Source organism: Rattus rattus, chromosome 11 (assembly GCF_011064425.1).
Source record: "Rattus rattus isolate New Zealand chromosome 11, Rrattus_CSIRO_v1, whole genome shotgun sequence".
In the NCBI taxonomy this organism is placed as follows: Eukaryota; Metazoa; Chordata; class Mammalia; order Rodentia; family Muridae; genus Rattus; species Rattus rattus.
The window spans coordinates 10,904,350-10,921,480 of record NC_046164.1 but is presented as its reverse complement, the minus strand read 5'-3'; the positions used below and the strand labels follow the sequence as shown (position 1 = coordinate 10,921,480).

General features: G+C 45.4%; 1 protein-coding gene across 1 annotated transcript in view; it reads left to right on the top strand.

The window, feature by feature from the left end:
* Positions 1-16,386, top strand: part of Hpse (heparanase) — a 40,033-nt gene extending 23,647 nt beyond the window's left edge. Inside the window, exons 5-12 of the mRNA XM_032916734.1 lie at positions 1,286-1,454; positions 2,419-2,466; positions 3,866-3,959; positions 4,344-4,450; positions 7,105-7,219; positions 9,939-10,057; positions 12,025-12,171; positions 16,200-16,386. Of these exons, the coding sequence (XP_032772625.1) occupies positions 1,286-1,454; positions 2,419-2,466; positions 3,866-3,959; positions 4,344-4,450; positions 7,105-7,219; positions 9,939-10,057; positions 12,025-12,171; positions 16,200-16,359 (959 nt within the window). The 3' untranslated portion in view covers positions 16,360-16,386. The remainder of the gene's footprint in view (positions 1-1,285; positions 1,455-2,418; positions 2,467-3,865; positions 3,960-4,343; positions 4,451-7,104; positions 7,220-9,938; positions 10,058-12,024; positions 12,172-16,199) is intronic.
* Positions 16,387-17,131: the final 745 nt, after the last annotated feature.

Sequence of the window (17,131 nt, the reverse complement as noted above, 5' to 3'; positions counted from 1 at the left end):
CAATATAAATTATTTCCTCCACAAGCTGCTTTCAGTCATTGCAACAGAAAGTACTTACTACACTCCCGACCACATTCCAACTTCCACTTCATGCTCAAGCTGTCTAGAACTTTCCAGCGTAGATTATAGAGAGTTGTGAGCCACCAGGCGGGTCCAGGCCAAATGAAAGAACAGCCTATGTTCTTCACCGTGGAGCTATCTCTCCAGCCCCAAGGAACGTATAAGTTCTACCTAACACGTTAATGATTAGTCAGATTTATTCAAAAATATTTGTAGAAGAATTTCCCATGCATCAGTCGAAAAGCTAAATGTGAGGCCCAAAGACAAAAACGCCATCATCTGATGATGAACACATGCTGTTCGGACAGACACTGTTCTACACATAATAGTTTTCTCCCTGCCTGTTCTTTTCATTTCTTGTTCTTTCTCTCTCTCTCTCTCTCTCTCTCTCTCTCTCTCTCTCTCTCTCTCTCTCTCTCTCTCTCTCTCTGTGTGTGTGTGTGTGTTTACATGCTTGTCTGCTATGCTTATATGGATGAACATGCAAAGGCCAGAGAACACCCTAAAGTGTCATTCCTTGGGTGTGACCAAGCTGTGGTCTCTCACTCACCTTGGAACTCACCTTGTAGACTAGGCTGGCGGGAGAGCACGCCACAGAGGTCCTCTTGCCTCTGCCTCTCCAGTGCTAGGTTTACAAATGAGCCACCATGTCTGGCTTTTTTACATGGAGTCTGGGGGTTCAAATTCAGGACCCCTACTTGCAAGGCTGGTATTTTACCAATTGCACTATGTCCCCAGCCCTCGTTTTTCTCTTGTTCTTTGTAAGGGAATAAATAAAAATCAGGCTACTAAATCCTGGAGGTAACCTACTTTCCAAATGCTTAACATCTCTACTAGTAACTTGAATTTGTTTACCCCACCCTCATGCTGTGACCCAAACGTTGGTTTCCAAGCTCTTGTCTTTTTTTTTTAATTTATTTATTTATCATATATATGAGTACACTTTAACTGTCTTCAGACACACCAGTAGAGGGCCTCAGATCTCATTACAGATGGTCATGAACCACCATGTGATTGCTGGGATTTGAACTCAGGACCTTTGGAAGAGCAGTCAGTCCTCTTAATCACCGAGCCATCTCTCCAGCCCCAAGCTCTTGTCTTTAATAACTCTTCTTGACTTTTGATTCTAGGTTTTGTAGTTTGAAAAACGTTTTGTTGCTGTAGGCTTGTGTTGAAAGAAAGAATGTTCAGGTGAGAGGTGAGTGTGAGACTTGCTGTCTTTCAGAGCCCAACAGTTTCTGGAAGAAAGCTCAGATTTCCATCGATGGGTTGCAGCTAGGAGAAGACTTTGTGGAGTTGCATAAACTTCTACAAAAGTCAGCTTTCCAAAACGCAAAACTCTATGGTCCTGACATTGGTCAGCCTCGAGGGAAGACAGTTAAGCTGCTGAGAAGGTAGGAACTGGGGGTGTACAACTAATTTCTTCTTCTTCTTCTTCTTCTTCTTCTTCTTCTTCTTCTTCTTCTTCTTCTTCTTCTTCTTCTTCTTCTTCTTCTTCTTCTTCTTCTTCTTCTTCTTCTTCTTCTTCTTCTTCTTCTTCTTCTTCTTCTTCTTCTTCTTCTCTCTTCTTCTTCTCCTTCTCCTTTCTCCTTCTCCTTCTCCTCCTTCTCCTCCTCCTTCTTCCTCTTCTCCTCTTCATCTTCCTCCTCCTCCTCCACTTCCTGCTCCTCCACTTCCTCCTTCTCCACTTCCTCCTTCTCCTCCTTTTCTCTTGGTTTTTCAAGATAGAGTTCCAGGCTGTCCTGGAACTGGTTATATAGACCAGGATGGCTTAGAACTCAGAGATTCACCTGTCTCTGCCTCCTGGATTCTGGGATTAAAGGTGTATACCATCACCACCTGAAGCCTTCTTATTTTATTTTTAATGCTTAAATTAATGTGTACTTAAACTTAGCCCGCTGAACTGAGATTAGATGGTCCCAAATTTGTTGACAATAGCCAAAGTGTCCTAGGAAGAGGCAGTCAAGCATGTGCCTTCTGTCAGGTGTGAGCAGGATATTGCTATGGGCTGTATGGATGTCTTAGAGTCTCCTCTCAGCCTGTTTGGTCTGACTCTGGCTTCAGCTCTGAGGGACAGGGGTTTCCTTCTTAGCTTTCGCTGCTCTCTCGGCAAGAAAGCGGAACCCCTTTCCTCCGGTGGAGACGCCCCAGTAGTCCACATGTTGGTAAACAGCTTGCTGCTTAATTATATGGTTTACCAAAATAGAAAATATTCAAGGATTCTGGAGCAAATGCCAAGTATGATTAAGATATTTGTGCTGCCTGAGACTCATAGTCGGCCATCCCCAGGGGATGAAGCTCTTCTGAGGCACTCATTTGTTTGAGGGTAAGTGACCCAACACGGGACTTTTCTTCTAGCTTCCTGAAGGCTGGTGGAGAAGTGATCGACTCTCTCACCTGGCATCAGTAAGTACTCACAGCTCAGTGTTCCATTACTAATGTCGGTTTGTTTGACGCCCTCCCCCAGGCCCTCATGAGGCAATCACAGTTACATTACAAATGGCAGCTCACAGGCTGGAGAGCTGGCTCGGCACTTAAAAGCACCACTTGCTCTTCTTACAGAGGACCTGGGTTTGGTTCCCAGGTCACGACCACCGGTAACCCCATCTCTAAGAGATCCAATACCCTTTTCTGGCCTCCAAGGGCACGACACACGCATGTGCGTGTAACTCTTACAGGTGCACATTTACACACACACACAAATTAAAAAGAAGTTGGGTGTGGTGGTGCACATCCTATCACTCAGGAGATCTCTGTGAGTTCAAGTCCAGCCTGGTCTACATATTGAGTTCCAACCAAGGCTACAGGCTGAGACTGTGTCTCTAAATAAACAATTTTTTTTTTAAATAGAGATTCTTTTTCTGACGGTTTGGTTTTTGTTTTGATTTTTTTTTTTTTTTTTGAGACAAAGTCTCTGTGCCACACCTCCCTCCGCCCCTTTCTTTTTGGTTTTTTGAGACAGGGTTTCTGTGTGCAGCCCTGTCTGTCCTAGAATTCTCTCTGTGGTCCAGGCTGACCTCAGACTCAGAGATCCGGCTTGCCTCTGCCTCCTAAGTGCTGGCCTTAAAGGTGTGCACCACCACCTCCAGCCAAAAGAATAAGAATTCTTTTTTTTTTTCTTTTTTCTTTTTTTCGGGACTGGGGACTGAACCCAGGGCCTTGCGCTTGCTAGGCAAGTGCTCTACCACTGAGCTAAATCCCCAACCCAAGAATAAGAATTCTTAATGCTGAAAAAATAATTCCAGTTGTATTTATTGTTGTTTTTGCCTGAGTGGGGATTGACTTTTAAAAGTTCAATAAACAGGTGGCATCTCAAATGCCATTATACAAACATTTTAATATTAATTAAACAAAAATGTAATGTTTTAAATAATGTGGTGGTTCTTACAAAGATCGAGGCACACAGCCAACTGAGCCATGAGCTACAGAAGCAGGAAAACCAGTTGCTTGCCGGAGTGAGTGACCCCGAGTACCTGTAATGGGCCTGTCTCTTAAGGCGGAAGAACTGATACATAGTTATTTGATAAAGTAGTCCCATCTGATACATAGTTATTTGATAAAGTAGTCCCTTCTGATACATAGTTATTTGATAAAGTAGTCCCTTCTGATACATAGTTATTTGATAAAGTAGTCCCTTCTGATACATAGTTATTTGGATAAAGGAGTCCCTTCCCCGTGTTCCTTTCTCTCTGGAAGAACTGCCATTTTAAAAGTAATAATGACGAGAAAGGGTATGAAGAGGAACAAGGTTCACAACTGACTGAACAGCAGGGAGTAAATTGTCATTTTTTTCTGAATAATTTAGCTACTACTTGAATGGACGAGTTGCGACCAAAGAAGATTTTCTGAGCTCTGATGTCCTGGACACTTTTATCCTATCTGTGCAAAAAATTCTGAAGGTAATAGTCTTTCTCAGTTTTTCATGCCACACCAGTCTCTACGATACGGTCTGATGATGTCTATGGATATACGTATTGTCATATTCTATTCCCGATTTTAAAGAGTGAGCACCGTGTCTCCTTCCTTGGTTTCCTCCTCAGCATTGGATCTTATTTCGTTGTGATGGCTAGAAATTGAAATCCTTCTAATGGCCTTTCAGTGGCGTTGACGATCATAGACCATGTTTATTTCTCTTCCTTCTGTACCTTAGTAGGCCCATAAAAGAGAATGGCGAAGGCTTGCGTGATTACCGATGGATTTATACCTAACAGGACAGATGAGCCCGGAGACACGACACTCTGCACTGAGGTGGTTGACTTGTTTGCAATGGCCTTGTTCCTCAGGTGACTAAGGAGATGACGCCTGGCAAGAAGGTCTGGTTGGGAGAGACGAGCTCTGCCTACGGCGGCGGAGCGCCCTTGCTGTCCAACACCTTTGCAGCTGGCTTTATGTGAGTGACACTGTGTGGCCTTCGGGCTCAGGTTCCAGCTCTTCTACATCCACTAATGGCAGCCAAAACCCGCATCCAGTACAGTTTCCGAGTAGAGCCCTAAAATTGTGTGCCAGGGACTTAGAAAAAAAGTGGTTTCCAGGCTGGAGAGATAGCTCAGTGGTTAGGAACGCTGGCTGTATGTATAGGACTGGGGTTCAAGTCCCAGCACCTACATAGTAACTCCAGTTTTAGGAGATTCAGTGCTATCATACAGTTTCCATGGGCACCAGGTATGCATAGGCTGCACAGACATACGTGCAGGCGAGAACACATACACGTTTATGTAAGGTTTGCTAAACTATGTCGGACATCTTTAATTGGTGTCCCCAGACAACCATCGTAAGCAAGTATAAAATTTCTTTTATCAAGTTTGGCCAGGCATGAGGACATGCATTTGTCACTCTAGCTACTTAGGAAGCTGGGGCAGGAGGATTGCACGTTCAAGACCTGATTGGACTACAGAGTGAGTTCAAGGCCAGGCTGGACAACTAAGGGGTCTTGTCTCAAAATAAAAACAGGAAATGAGGCCTGAAGATATGTCAGCGGTAGAGAGCTCACTAGAGGGTTCACGGGCCCCAAGCTCCACCCACAGTGTGCCAATGGTAACGATGATGACAGTGGTGATGATGATGGTGGTGATGATGATGGTGATGATGGTGTTAACGGTGATGATGATGGTGGTGATGATGATGGTGATGATGAAGAAGAAGAAGATGGTGGTGGTAGTATGGTGATGAAGATGATGACAGTGATGATAGTGGTAATGGTGATGGTGATGAGGAAAAGGAGGAGGAGGAAGAAGAGGAGGAGGAAGAGGAAGAGGAGGAGGAGGAAGAGGAGGAGGAGGGGGAGGAGGAGGAGGAAGAGGAGGGGAAGGAGGAGGAAGAAGAGGAGGAGGAGGAGGAAGGGAAGAAAGAAACAATTGTGTTTGAAAAATAGGCCAAAGAATTTGTGTAATCTTTCTGTCACTGTGGAAAAATACCGGAGATAAGCATGTAAGAAAGGAAAGGTTTATTTGGCTCACTATTGGAGGCTTCAGCCCCAGATCGCTTGGTCCTGTTGCCTTTGGGTCTATGAAGCAGACTGTTAATGGCGGACGCATGTGGTAGTGAAACTGCTCACCTCATGGATGTGATCAGAAGCAAAAGAGAAGGAGCCAGGAGGACCGGGTACCCCTTCCCCCAAGGATCTACGTCCTCCAGCTAGGCCTTCTTGCCTCACAAAAGCACCGTAAGCTGAGGCCTTTGGAGACCATTTAAGGTCCAAGCCATGAGAGTCCTTTCTCTAAGGAAGCTTGCTGTTTTCCAAGAGGCCACAGCTCCCTCATGAACCCCTGTGGGAAAAGAAAGGAGGTAAACAAGGGGAGGAAAGGAGGGTGGGGAGGGGAGGGACAAGGATAAAAGTCCTCCCAGAGTTTGGGCTCTGAGGACACTTAGTGCGTATGCAGCTTCCTTGCAGAGTCTCAAGCTTAGCCCTAAAACACTTACGTCGCACTCAGAGGGTGACCTGTGCACCTCAGGGCTGGCTGTGACGGCTCGGTGACCACTGCATACATTTGGTGGCTTTGGAGCTGGGGTGGTGTTGCAGTTTGTTGCAGTTTCCTCTCCAACCCGAATCGGCCCATACAAAGAAAACGCAACTTGATTAACATGAAAACAATCTAGCGTCTAGATTGGGCAGATCCACCCTACACTGTCCTATTCCTAGCTCCCAAATCCCTCATCCCTTGCACCTTTTATTTGCCAGGTCTCCAGCTTCTCCTTCTCCCAGGACAACTCTCTCCTCGCTTCTTTCCTTTCTCCTCCCCTGACTCCTCCCCCTCCCGACTCCTCCCCCTCATGACTCCTCCCCTCATGACTCCTCCCCTCATGACTCCTCCCCCTCGCTCCCGACTCCTCCCTCTGCCCAAATCTTGAGCTCTTGCCTTTATTTTACAAATTCAGAGAGAACTCCAAGGCAAACCACAACAGGGTGGCTTCCAGTTGGCATCTGGCTGCCTGGTCTTCATCCTGGAGCCCACTGAGGCTCCCCACTTCCGTTCTGACTCCTTTGTCCCCACCATCTTCCATGTTATGAGGCAGAATCAAACATGAGCCTTCAGTGTTTTGCAAGGGCACACAGAACTGAGAAGAAGACAGAAGAGTTTGCCATTCGCCGAAGGTGTCGGGGAGAGAGGAGATGATCCTACCGTTTTGGTTGTGGTTGTGTGTGGCTGACATTGGAGTCACTGTTGACAGCGTTCTTCTCTCTCTCTCTCTCTCTCTCTCTCTCTCTCTCTCTCTCTCTCTCTCTCTCTCTCTCTGTGTATGTGTGTGTTTGGGGTAGAGGATTGAGACCACTGGATAAAGAACTGTCTATTTAATTCTGCTCTGTAGACGTTGTCTTGCCCTCCAGAAAACTCCTCCGGCCTATGAACGTCACTCTAGGCAAGCGTGTGGTGTGGGAGAGCGGGTGCGTCCATCACCGTCTCATTTGAATGACTTATTCTCAATTAACGCCATTCCTACCGTTTCCTGTCAACTCCTCCCACCTAGATGAACAAATCCATGTGTAATTAGAATGGGATGGCTTTGTTTTCCAACCTAAAGAGAGCTCTTGTCACTCTGTCCCAGGTGGCTGGATAAATTGGGCCTGTCAGCCCAGCTGGGGATAGAAGTCGTGATGAGGCAGGTGTTCTTCGGAGCAGGCAACTACCACTTAGTGGACGAAAACTTCGAGCCCTTGCCCGTAAGTGACCTTATTCTCCTGGGTCTGAGAGTAGAGGGAAGTCTGCCCCCAGCCCTGCTCTAACCTCCTGGGGACAGTCAGAGCCCTCAGTAACAAGCCATGTGTGGCTGGGAGAAGAACCCTTTCGGATCTTTCTTTTCTTTCTTTTTCTTTTCTTTTTTCTTTCTTTCTTTTTCTTTTCTTTTTTCTTTTTTTCCTTTCTTTTCTTTTCTTTTCTTATCTTTTTTTTTTTGTGACTCAAGAACAGAAACTAAGAATCGGGAATTATTTTTAAAATATTGTCCAAAAAAAAAAAAGCTGGGTGGTGGTAATCCCAGCCCTCAGGAAGCAGAGGCAGGGGAATCTCTGTGAGTTCAAGTCCAACCTGGTATACAGAGTGAGTTCCAGGACATTGAGGACTATACCTGCTTTGAAAAACAAGAAACAAAAAACCAAACAAACAAACAAAAGCTAAAATTGTTATTCCAGGACTGGAAGATGGCTCGGTGTGGGGAGGCACTAATTGCATTTTGATTTGTGTTTTGTTTTGTTTTTTGAGATAAGAACTCTCTACTCTATAGCTCAGGCTGTCCTAGAACTCACTGTGTACCTCAGGCTGGCCATTGTCTCACAGAGATCCCCCTGCCTCTGCCTCCCTAGAGCTGGGATTAAAGGACACTTGGCCACACTTGGCCCTTTTATTGCACTTTGAATGCTCAGGGACTGTGAGAAACCTGGTGCAGCCGTGTCCTCTGTGATCCCAGGGCTTGTATGAGGAGATGGGACGTGGACTCAGGAGTCCCAGAAGTTTTGAGGCCAGATATTCTGGTGAATCTAGCGACAAGCAGAGAGAGCAACAAGAAAGGTTGTTCACACTGACTTACAAACTATCGAAAACATGTGCCTGCACACGCACACACACACACACACACACACACACACACACACACACACGGGGCAGGGGAGGGAGAGGGAGAGAGAGGGAGTGGGAAATGCTATCCTAGTTACTAGCAAAGGGCCACAGCTTTTTATGATATCCAGGTGTGGTGACTCCTGCCAATAATCCCACTTGAGAGGCCAAGGCAGGAGAATCACCATGAGTTCAAGGCCATCCAGGTCACACAGAATGTTTCAAGCCAGCCTAGGCAGCAGAGTAACCCCATGTCTCAACAACAAGGACAACAAATTATGTTATAACATTATAAAGTTTGTCCAACTCTTACAGCATGCCAGGGTTGTGTATTTGTTTTAGAAGACACCATTCAAATAATTAACTACTTTACCCATAATCTTCACGACTTGAACCAGGTGTGGCGGGGCATGTCTTTAATACCAGCCGGCTGCAGCCAGCCAGTCTATAGTGAGTTCTAATCCAGTAAAGAGCTACACAGTGAAATCCCGTCTCAAAAAATTGTATGTATGTATGTACATATATAATCTTCAAGGTATTATGAATAAAATTTTATTTTTGCCCATCTCGTACTATATTTGATGCTAAATGAGGAAATTTAACCTTTTATCCAACGTTCTACCTTGTGTATGTGTGAGTTCTGTGAGAGAGTGTGTTATGACTGGGGTGTGTGTGTATGTGTGAGTGTGTGTTTATGTGTGAGTGTGTGTATGTGTGAGAGTGTATGTGTATGTCTGTGTGTGTGTATGTGTGAGTGTGTGTATGTCTATGTGTGAGTGTGTGTATGTGTTAGTGTGTGTAAATGTGTGTGTGGATGTGTGAGTGTGTGTATTCTGTGTGTGTGAGTGTGTGTGTATGTATGTGTGTATGTCTGTGTGTGTATCTGTGAGAGTGTGTGTGTATGTCTGTATGTGTGAATGTGTGTGTGTGTATGTCTATGTGTGTGTATGTATGTGTGTGTGTGTGAGTGTGTGTGTATGTGTGAGAGTGTGTGTATATCTGTATGTGTGAGTGTGTGTATGTCTGTGAGTGTGTGTATGTCTGTGTGTATGTGTGACTGTGTATGAATGTCTGTGTGTGAGTGTGTGTGTGTGTATGTGTGTATGTCTGTGTGTATGTATGACTGTGTATGTATGTCTGTGTGTGTGAGTGTGTGTGTGTGTGTGTGTGTGTGTGTGTGTGTGTGAGTAAACCATAAGGTATGATGACCATTACCCTAAGAAGCGTGACATTGACCTTTTACTCTATATCAATGGAAGCCAAGTGTGGGTGTCCTATCTTTCAAAACCGGAAAGTAACTGAGCAAACATATAAAACAACATTTGAAGATCTGTTTTCTAAGGATATTTTAATGGTATAGTTTTTAAAAATGTTTTTAAATTTTTATTTTATATGTCTGGGTGTTTTGCCTGCATTTATGTGTGGGCCAACTTTCATACCCAGTGAACTCAGAGGCCAGGAGAAGGCATTGCTTTCCCGGAAAGTGAGTTACAAGCAGTTCTGCACCACTGTGTAGGGTCTAAGATCTGAACCTTCGTCCTGCGGAAGAGCAGCCGCTGCTCCTAACTGCTGAGCCATGTCCCCAGCCCTTCTAAGAATGACTCCTAAGAGAATGACTTGAATGTATTTAGCCAATGTTTCAGTTTCCTTGTTGGAGATAGTGTGGTGGTTGATTTATTCTGCTCAGGGCTTATCCCATTTACTGTGGTCATGGAAATCCCTGGGGTAATTGTCATCCTCATACGATAGCTGTGCTTGTTATGACACAAATTAGAAAATAACCAGAGACCTGTTTTCTGTTCCATCCCTACCCTCTGCCCCATGAACTAGGATTACTGGCTCTCTCTCCTGTTCAAGAAACTGGTAGGTCCCAAGGTGTTAATGTCAAGAGTGAAAGGCCCAGACAGAAGCAAACTCCGAGTGTACCTCCACTGCACGAACGTCTATCAGTACGTATGGGACACATCCTTCTCCCAACAGCAGTCTGATGGGGGAGGCGCAGAACTTCCTTCTGGATTGCAGTCTGATGGGGGAGGCACAGAACTTCCTTCTGGATTGGGGAGGCCCAGCACTCTGGTTGCCCCCCAGCTCTGATGAATAGGACTCCTGTTCTTCTTTATCCTTTCCTGTTTGTCTTCATGATAGCAGGATCTGACTTCAAAAATCGCTAGCAGGCTGGAGAGACTGCTCCAGAGGGGACATGTTCCCTGGAAGCATGGAGACCTGCGTTAACATCCAGCATCCGGGTAGAAAAAGCCTGATGTGGCCATCATGAACACCTGTAGTCACAGCACATTTGCATATGTGTGCATGTGCACAGGAACACACACACACACACACACACACACACACACACTTGCTGAAATAGGGGCTGAAGAGATTGCTCCGCAGTTAAGAGCAGCAGCTGAAGACCCAGGTTCAATTTCCAGTACCAGAACCCACACAAGCAACTTAAGCTGTTTGTAACTCTGTTTAGGGCATTCGATGCTCTGGCTTCAGCAGACACGCAGGCAGAACACTCATACACATTAAGAATACATTTAAAAAAAAAATGCCAGGCTGTGGTTTTTTGTTTTGGTTTGTTTGTTTGTTTGTTTGTTTGTTTTTTTCCGGAGCTGGGAACCAAACCCAGGGCCTTTCGCTTTCTAGGCAAGCGCTCTTCCACTGAGCTAAATCCCCAACCCCAGGCTGTGGTTTTAATCACACCTTTAATCCCAGCACTTGAGAAACAGAGGCAGGATTCTTTTTTTCTTTTTAAGATTTATTTATTTATTATATATGAGTACACTGTAGCTGTCCTCAGACACACCAGAAGAGGGCATCAGATCCCATTACAGATGATTGAGAACCACCATGTGGTTGCTGGGAATTGAACTCAGGACCTCTGGAAGAGCAGTCGGTGCTCTTAACCACTGAGCCGTCTCTCCAACCCTTTAATTATCTTTTTTATTTTGTGTGATTATTATATTTTGTATGTTCTTGTATATGGGCATGTTCATATGTGTGCATATACATACATGTGGTGCATATAGAAGCCAACATTCTTTGGGGTCCTTCCTCAGGGCCTTTTTCTTTTCTTTTTTTTTTTTTTTTTTTTTTTTTTTTTTTTTGGAGCTGGGGACCAAAACCTAGGGCCTTGCGCTTGCTAGGCAAGTGCTCTCCCACTGAGCTAAATCCCCAACCCCATCTACCTTTTATTAGAGAAGGAAGGCTCAAAGGCTTGGAACTTTGCCAGGTTTGTTAGGCTAGTGGGGCCAGCAAGCTCGAGGGTGTCACGTCTTTACCTCCCTCTTCCCACCATCGCTAGAACTACAAGCAGTGAGCCACCGTGTCCAGCTTTTTACATGGTTTCTGGAGATTAAGCAAGCATTTAACAGCTTACCCATCTCCCCAGCCTGTCTCCGTCTTTTTTTTTTTTAAATTAATTTATTTATTTTTCAAGGACATGGTATTTTTTTCTTTCTTTCTTTTTTTTTTTTCAGAGCTGGGGACTGCTCTTGCTAGGCAAGTGCTCTACCACTGAGCTAAATCCCCAACCCCCTCAGCTCAGCCTTTTGATAAGACTAGGGATAGCTCTTGTTTATATAGTTTGCAGCGAAGTCACATGAATAGATCTTATTCTTATTAAACCTTCCAATATATATGAACATATGCCCTGGCCATGGGCTTCTGGGCCCCCGTGTAACAAAGGAGCAGAGAGTCCTATCCCGGGAGGTGGTGGTGTGGAGAGCAGTACTTTTCTCGTTTACAAAATAGGGCCACACGATTGCTCCAACGTCATCCCAGGAAAGGATGCTCGTAGGTCCCGCCACCGTTGTGAATACGGGCACTCAGTGTGTCCGATCGCATGCACGTTTAAATTCTTTATCACTGGCATCGGACACATTAGTGACTGGATTAACCCGTTTGCGTTTAGCCCAAGGTATCGGGAAGGAGATTTAACTCTGTACGTCCTGAACCTCCATAATGTCACCAAGCACTTGAAGCTGCCGCCTCCGATGTTCAGCAGACCGGTGGATAAGTACCTGCTGAAGCCTTTCGGTTCTGACGGACTGCTTTCCAAGTGAGTAAATGTTCCGGTTGGTTGCAAACTTTATGTAAGCTTATTGGCATTTATCACAATGGAGACTTTTTTTTTTTTTTTATGGAGGGGAAGAAAGGGGTAAGCGTCGCGTTCCAATATTTTTCTTTTAAGTTTCAGAAATCCCATATGTGAATACTTATTCATATAAGTGTAACTCCAGTGTAGAAGGGTATGGATGCCAACTAATAGCCATCCTAGGACAAAATCTGTAACCCCAAATTTCTTCACGTATCAAGATCCACTCGGTCTATTTAATCCTTTTTTTTTTAATTTTTAAAAACGACTCTTAAATTTAAATATATTTTGATCATATCCCGCCCTCCCTCAAGTCCTTCCAGACCCTTCCTCCCTCCCTACCCACTCAGCTTTAAGTTCTTTCTCAAAACAAAAGCAAAAAAACAGTACAACAACAAAAGCCCTCCAAGAAAACAAAATGAAACAATGCCCAAAACGGTGTCTGTTGTTTCCTGCTCCCCACCCGGGGAGACTGGGTGTGCCTCTCTACTGGAGAAAACCGTTCCCTAGCGGCTACGTTTTCATGCATGCATTCATTTATTCATTCTTTAAACTATAACGAAATAAAATATAAGCAGGAACTATCGCATCAAAGTTGAGAGAAGACAAACCAACGGAAGGAAAAGAATCCCCCCACAAAGCACAAGAATCAGAGACCCACTCCCTCTCGCACTCAGGAGGCCCGGGAGCCACTAAATTGGAAGCTGTATTCTGTCCTGGGGAGGACCTGGCCCACATCTGCGCAGGCCCCGTGCAGCCTGTGGGTTCAGATAAGCTTTGTTCAGGGATGGCGTCCTCCAACCCCCCCCCCCCGACCCTTAGAGTCTTTCTGCAAGTTTCCTGGCTCTGACGGGAGGGATTTGAGGGAGACGTCCTCTTCAGGGCTGAGTGTTCCCAGGCCTCTCACTCTCACACACTGTCTGGCTGTGGTCTCTGTACGTGTTCCCGTCTGCCGCAGGCAGAAGCTTCTCCGATGATGGGCAAACATGACGCTGATCTGTGAATATAGCAGAGTAGCATCCAGTTGTCTGATCGCCACGTCTTTGTTTGTTGTGTTAGGCCAGTATTATTTGGCTTTACCCTCGGTCCCTGGGCTATCTAGTCTCAGGCTCTTGGTCACCACTGCAGTGTCAGGAGTGGGTTCCACCTCATGGAGTGGGCCTTAAATCAGATCGGTTATTGGTTGGTTACTCCCACGCACTCTGTGCCGCCATTGCCTTAACATATCTTGTAGGCAGCGCACCGTTGTAGACAAAGGACTTGTGGCTGGCTTGATGTTTATGGTGTGCAGAATACCTTTCAAATTAAGATTATTTGTTCTGAAAAGATACCCCTCTTGGTGACGGACAGCCACAGGGGCTGAAGCACAGTCTGATCTAGTAAGGGCATGTGTGTGGAACAAAACACCACACACAGGGCTGGGTGGGGGGGGGTCTCCTGTAGCATCAAAGCAGCTTCTCTCTCTCTCTCTCTCTGTCTCTCTCTCTCTCTCTCTCTCTCCTTTCCTTCCTTCTTCCTTTTTTTGACTAGAGTAAGAAAGTTCATAAGTGTGTTTCTAGATAAATCACATTTATTTATTTATTTATTTATTTATTTATTTATTTATTTATTTATTTATTATAAGTACACCGTCACTGTCTTCAGACACACCAGAAGAAGGTGTCAGATCTCTTTACAGATGGTTGTGAGCCACCATGTGGTTGCTGGGATTTGAGCCCAGAACCTCTGGAAGAGCAGTCAGTGCTCTTAACCACTGAGCCATCCCTCCAGCCTGATAAGTCCCTTGAATTGTTTCTAAATACATGTGGTGTGTGTATTCCTGAGCACAGGGGTCAAAGGATAGCATGTGGAGGTCAGCTCTGTGCTCCCACCTTGTGGCTCTGGGAACTCAGATCCGGGCTGTTAGGTCCGGCAGGAATTGCCTGGGGATCCTCTGCTCTGCCAAACCTACTGGTGAATAATTCCCTGAACCTGCATCTCACGGGCAGCTTAACAGACTTTTCACCTCTTCCTCCCGTTTTGATTTAGCTCAGTGGTAGAGCGCTTGCCTAGCAAGCGCAAGGCCCTGGGTTCTGTCCTCAGCTCCGGGGGAAAAAAAATAAAATAAAAACAAAAATAACAAAAAGGCTTAAAAAAAAACAAGGTAACCATCTTCAAAACACACAAGAAGTTACTTCCCTCAGAGAACCCCCCCCTCCTCAATGCTGAACAGCTTAAACATACATCCTCACAACAGGTTTGTAAGTGCAGCTGATTAAATGCCTCAGCCTGAGGACCTCTCTGCCTTCGTGTCTTACACAGCACTATTAATTCACAGGAATCAGATTTGCCTTCGAGCTGAGGTACAGAAGCTCTCAAATCGCTCGGACTTAGATAGGCCTTGCGCTCTCTTAACTACCACCATGCAGAGAAACTTTTCAAGACCCATTTTTTGCTTGTGGCTTCCTGACCTCCCCGCCTCATCTAAAGTTTGATGTGAGATGTGTGTAAAAACGAAGCCAAGGCCTGCGGACCTCGCTATAGACTTGGCAGCCTGGCACAATCAGGTCATGTTGTTCATAGGTCCCGAGCTGCGGGTCTCAGAGTTGAGCGTCTAACAAAGGTTTACAAAGGTGGAAGCTGGTTTCTTTCTACCCACTGATCCCAGTAAGGATGGGAGGTGTGACTGGGCATGGTGGTGCACACCTTTAATCCTACCACTCAGGAGGCAGAGAGAGGCGGATCTCCGTGAGTTCAAAGCCAGTCTCGTCTGCAAAATGAGTTCTAGGACAGCCCAAGCTACATAGTGAGATCCAGCCTTAGGCAAGAAATGAGATAAAAAATGCTTGAAGAGCAAACAATACAAGCCAGGCTCTCGTCATAGTGCACACCTGTAATCCCAGTCAGTGCCCGAGAGGCAGAAACAGGAGGAGGTTGGACCATAGGTTAGGAGCCTGCCTAGGCTACATAGTGAATTCCAGGTCAGCTAGGTCTGCATAGAGAGACCCTGTCGAAAGAAAGAAAAGAAAGAAAAACCCAGGATACTTGGAAATAAAATATCTCAAAGTAGAGGATTAAGTAAAGCACTAATGAACTCATAGAACCCTGTGTGTCCGTCAAACCGGCGCGGTGGATGAATGCTGTAAGATGTGGATAAACATTAGGCTGTATTAAATGAAAAACAGTTTTTAGAAGGTATGCAAAACACACCATTTTTGTTCATGTAAAACGTGTTTATATGCTTAGAAAGGCAGAATAAATATGTCAAGATGTTACAAGGAGGATGGGTAATAGGTTACTTCCGTTAGGTTTAGCTTCGTTTTAGGGGTTTTTGCGATGGGGTCTCCTGTACCCATGAATATGCTGTTTATTCTGAGCTGACTTTGAACTCCTGACCCCAGCCCCTGAGAGCTAGGATCACAGGCCTGGCCTGGTGCACTTATTTGTATGAAAAGTGGTGATATGTAATATTTTCACAATGCTTACTGTGTACAGGCACTGTGATGAGTGTTGTACATGTGACACATGAATTCCATAGATGGCATAAAAGTAACTCATCTCGTCAGTTTTTAGCAGTAACAAAAAAGAAAGAAAGAAAGAAAGAAAGAAAGAAAGAAAGAAAGAAAGAAAGAAAGTCAGTCAGTCCTTGAGTACAGTGGACTTGGGAAGACTGCTAGAAGTCTGAGGCTAGCCTGGGTTACATAGTAAGTTCCAGCCTGAGCTACAGTGTGTGATGCTGTTTCAGAAAACAGGATAAAATAGGTACCGGATCTGTGCACGTTTCCGTAAAAGGCCACACATACTCTCGGCTAGTGCAGTTACATCCTCTCCCACTGCCATTTTAAGTTTGTCTCTGTCAAACACCTAAGCTCACCTCCCGCTGAAACACGAATTATAGAATCCAAGCGGCCACAAAACTCCCCCTTGATGGTCTAAAATGATCTCACAGGTTTGGTAGGAGCCACCATGCATGCGCAACCTGCCTAACTCAAGCGTGTCTTTCCTTCCTGTAGATCCGTCCAACTGAACGGTCAAACCCTGAAGATGGTGGATGAGCAGACCCTGCCAGCTCTAACAGAAAAACCTCTCCCCGCAGGAAGCTCACTAAGCGTGCCCGCCTTTTCCTATGGGTTTTTTGTCATAAGAAATGCCAAAATCGCTGCTTGTATATGAAAATAAAAGGCATTACAGTACCCCTGAGACGAAAGCGGTCAGGGGTGTCATTCATAAGAATAAAGCAAAACCCCAGCGGTAGGGAGCGGACTCCTTAACAAGCTCCAGAGCCTCGGGAGGGCGGGGCATGCTCCAGTGCTGGATCCAGAGCCTCGAGGGGTGGGGCAAGCTTCAATGCTGGATCCAGAGCCTCGGGAGGGCGGGGCAAGCTTCAATGCTAGATCCGGAGCCTCGGGAGGGCGGGGCAAGCTTCAGTGCTGGATCCAGAGCCTCAGGAGGGCGGGGCACGCTTCAGTGTTAACATCCAGTGCAGTGTTCTCTAAGTAGACCACTGCAGGTGGTGACAGTTAATGGCACCATGTGGCAAATGACGCTTAGCACTTTGCATGCACTATTTTGAGGGTTATTAAAAATGAATACAAATGTCTCCAATATGACCAAGAGGCAAATAAGTGAAGGATATGTCCTGATTTAAAAAAAAAAAAAAACAAACTTTGTTTTTATTTTATTGTTATTATTTTGTTAGGAAGATTGTCAAATACGACCTTCAGTAGCCTCTCTGTAGCTCCAGTGGGGAAAGGCCCACTGCCTTAACGCCACACTGGCTGTAAGAAGACACCTGCTCACTCTGAGAGGAACTAAAACAGAGAAACAGCCCCTGTGCCTCTCTTCGTTCTTCTTGATTCTGTGAAAGGACAGGTGGCTGGGTGGAGTAGTTGAGAGGGAAGGGAAATGACTGTAAAGGAGATGGTTGGTTGCTAGGGAGCTGTTT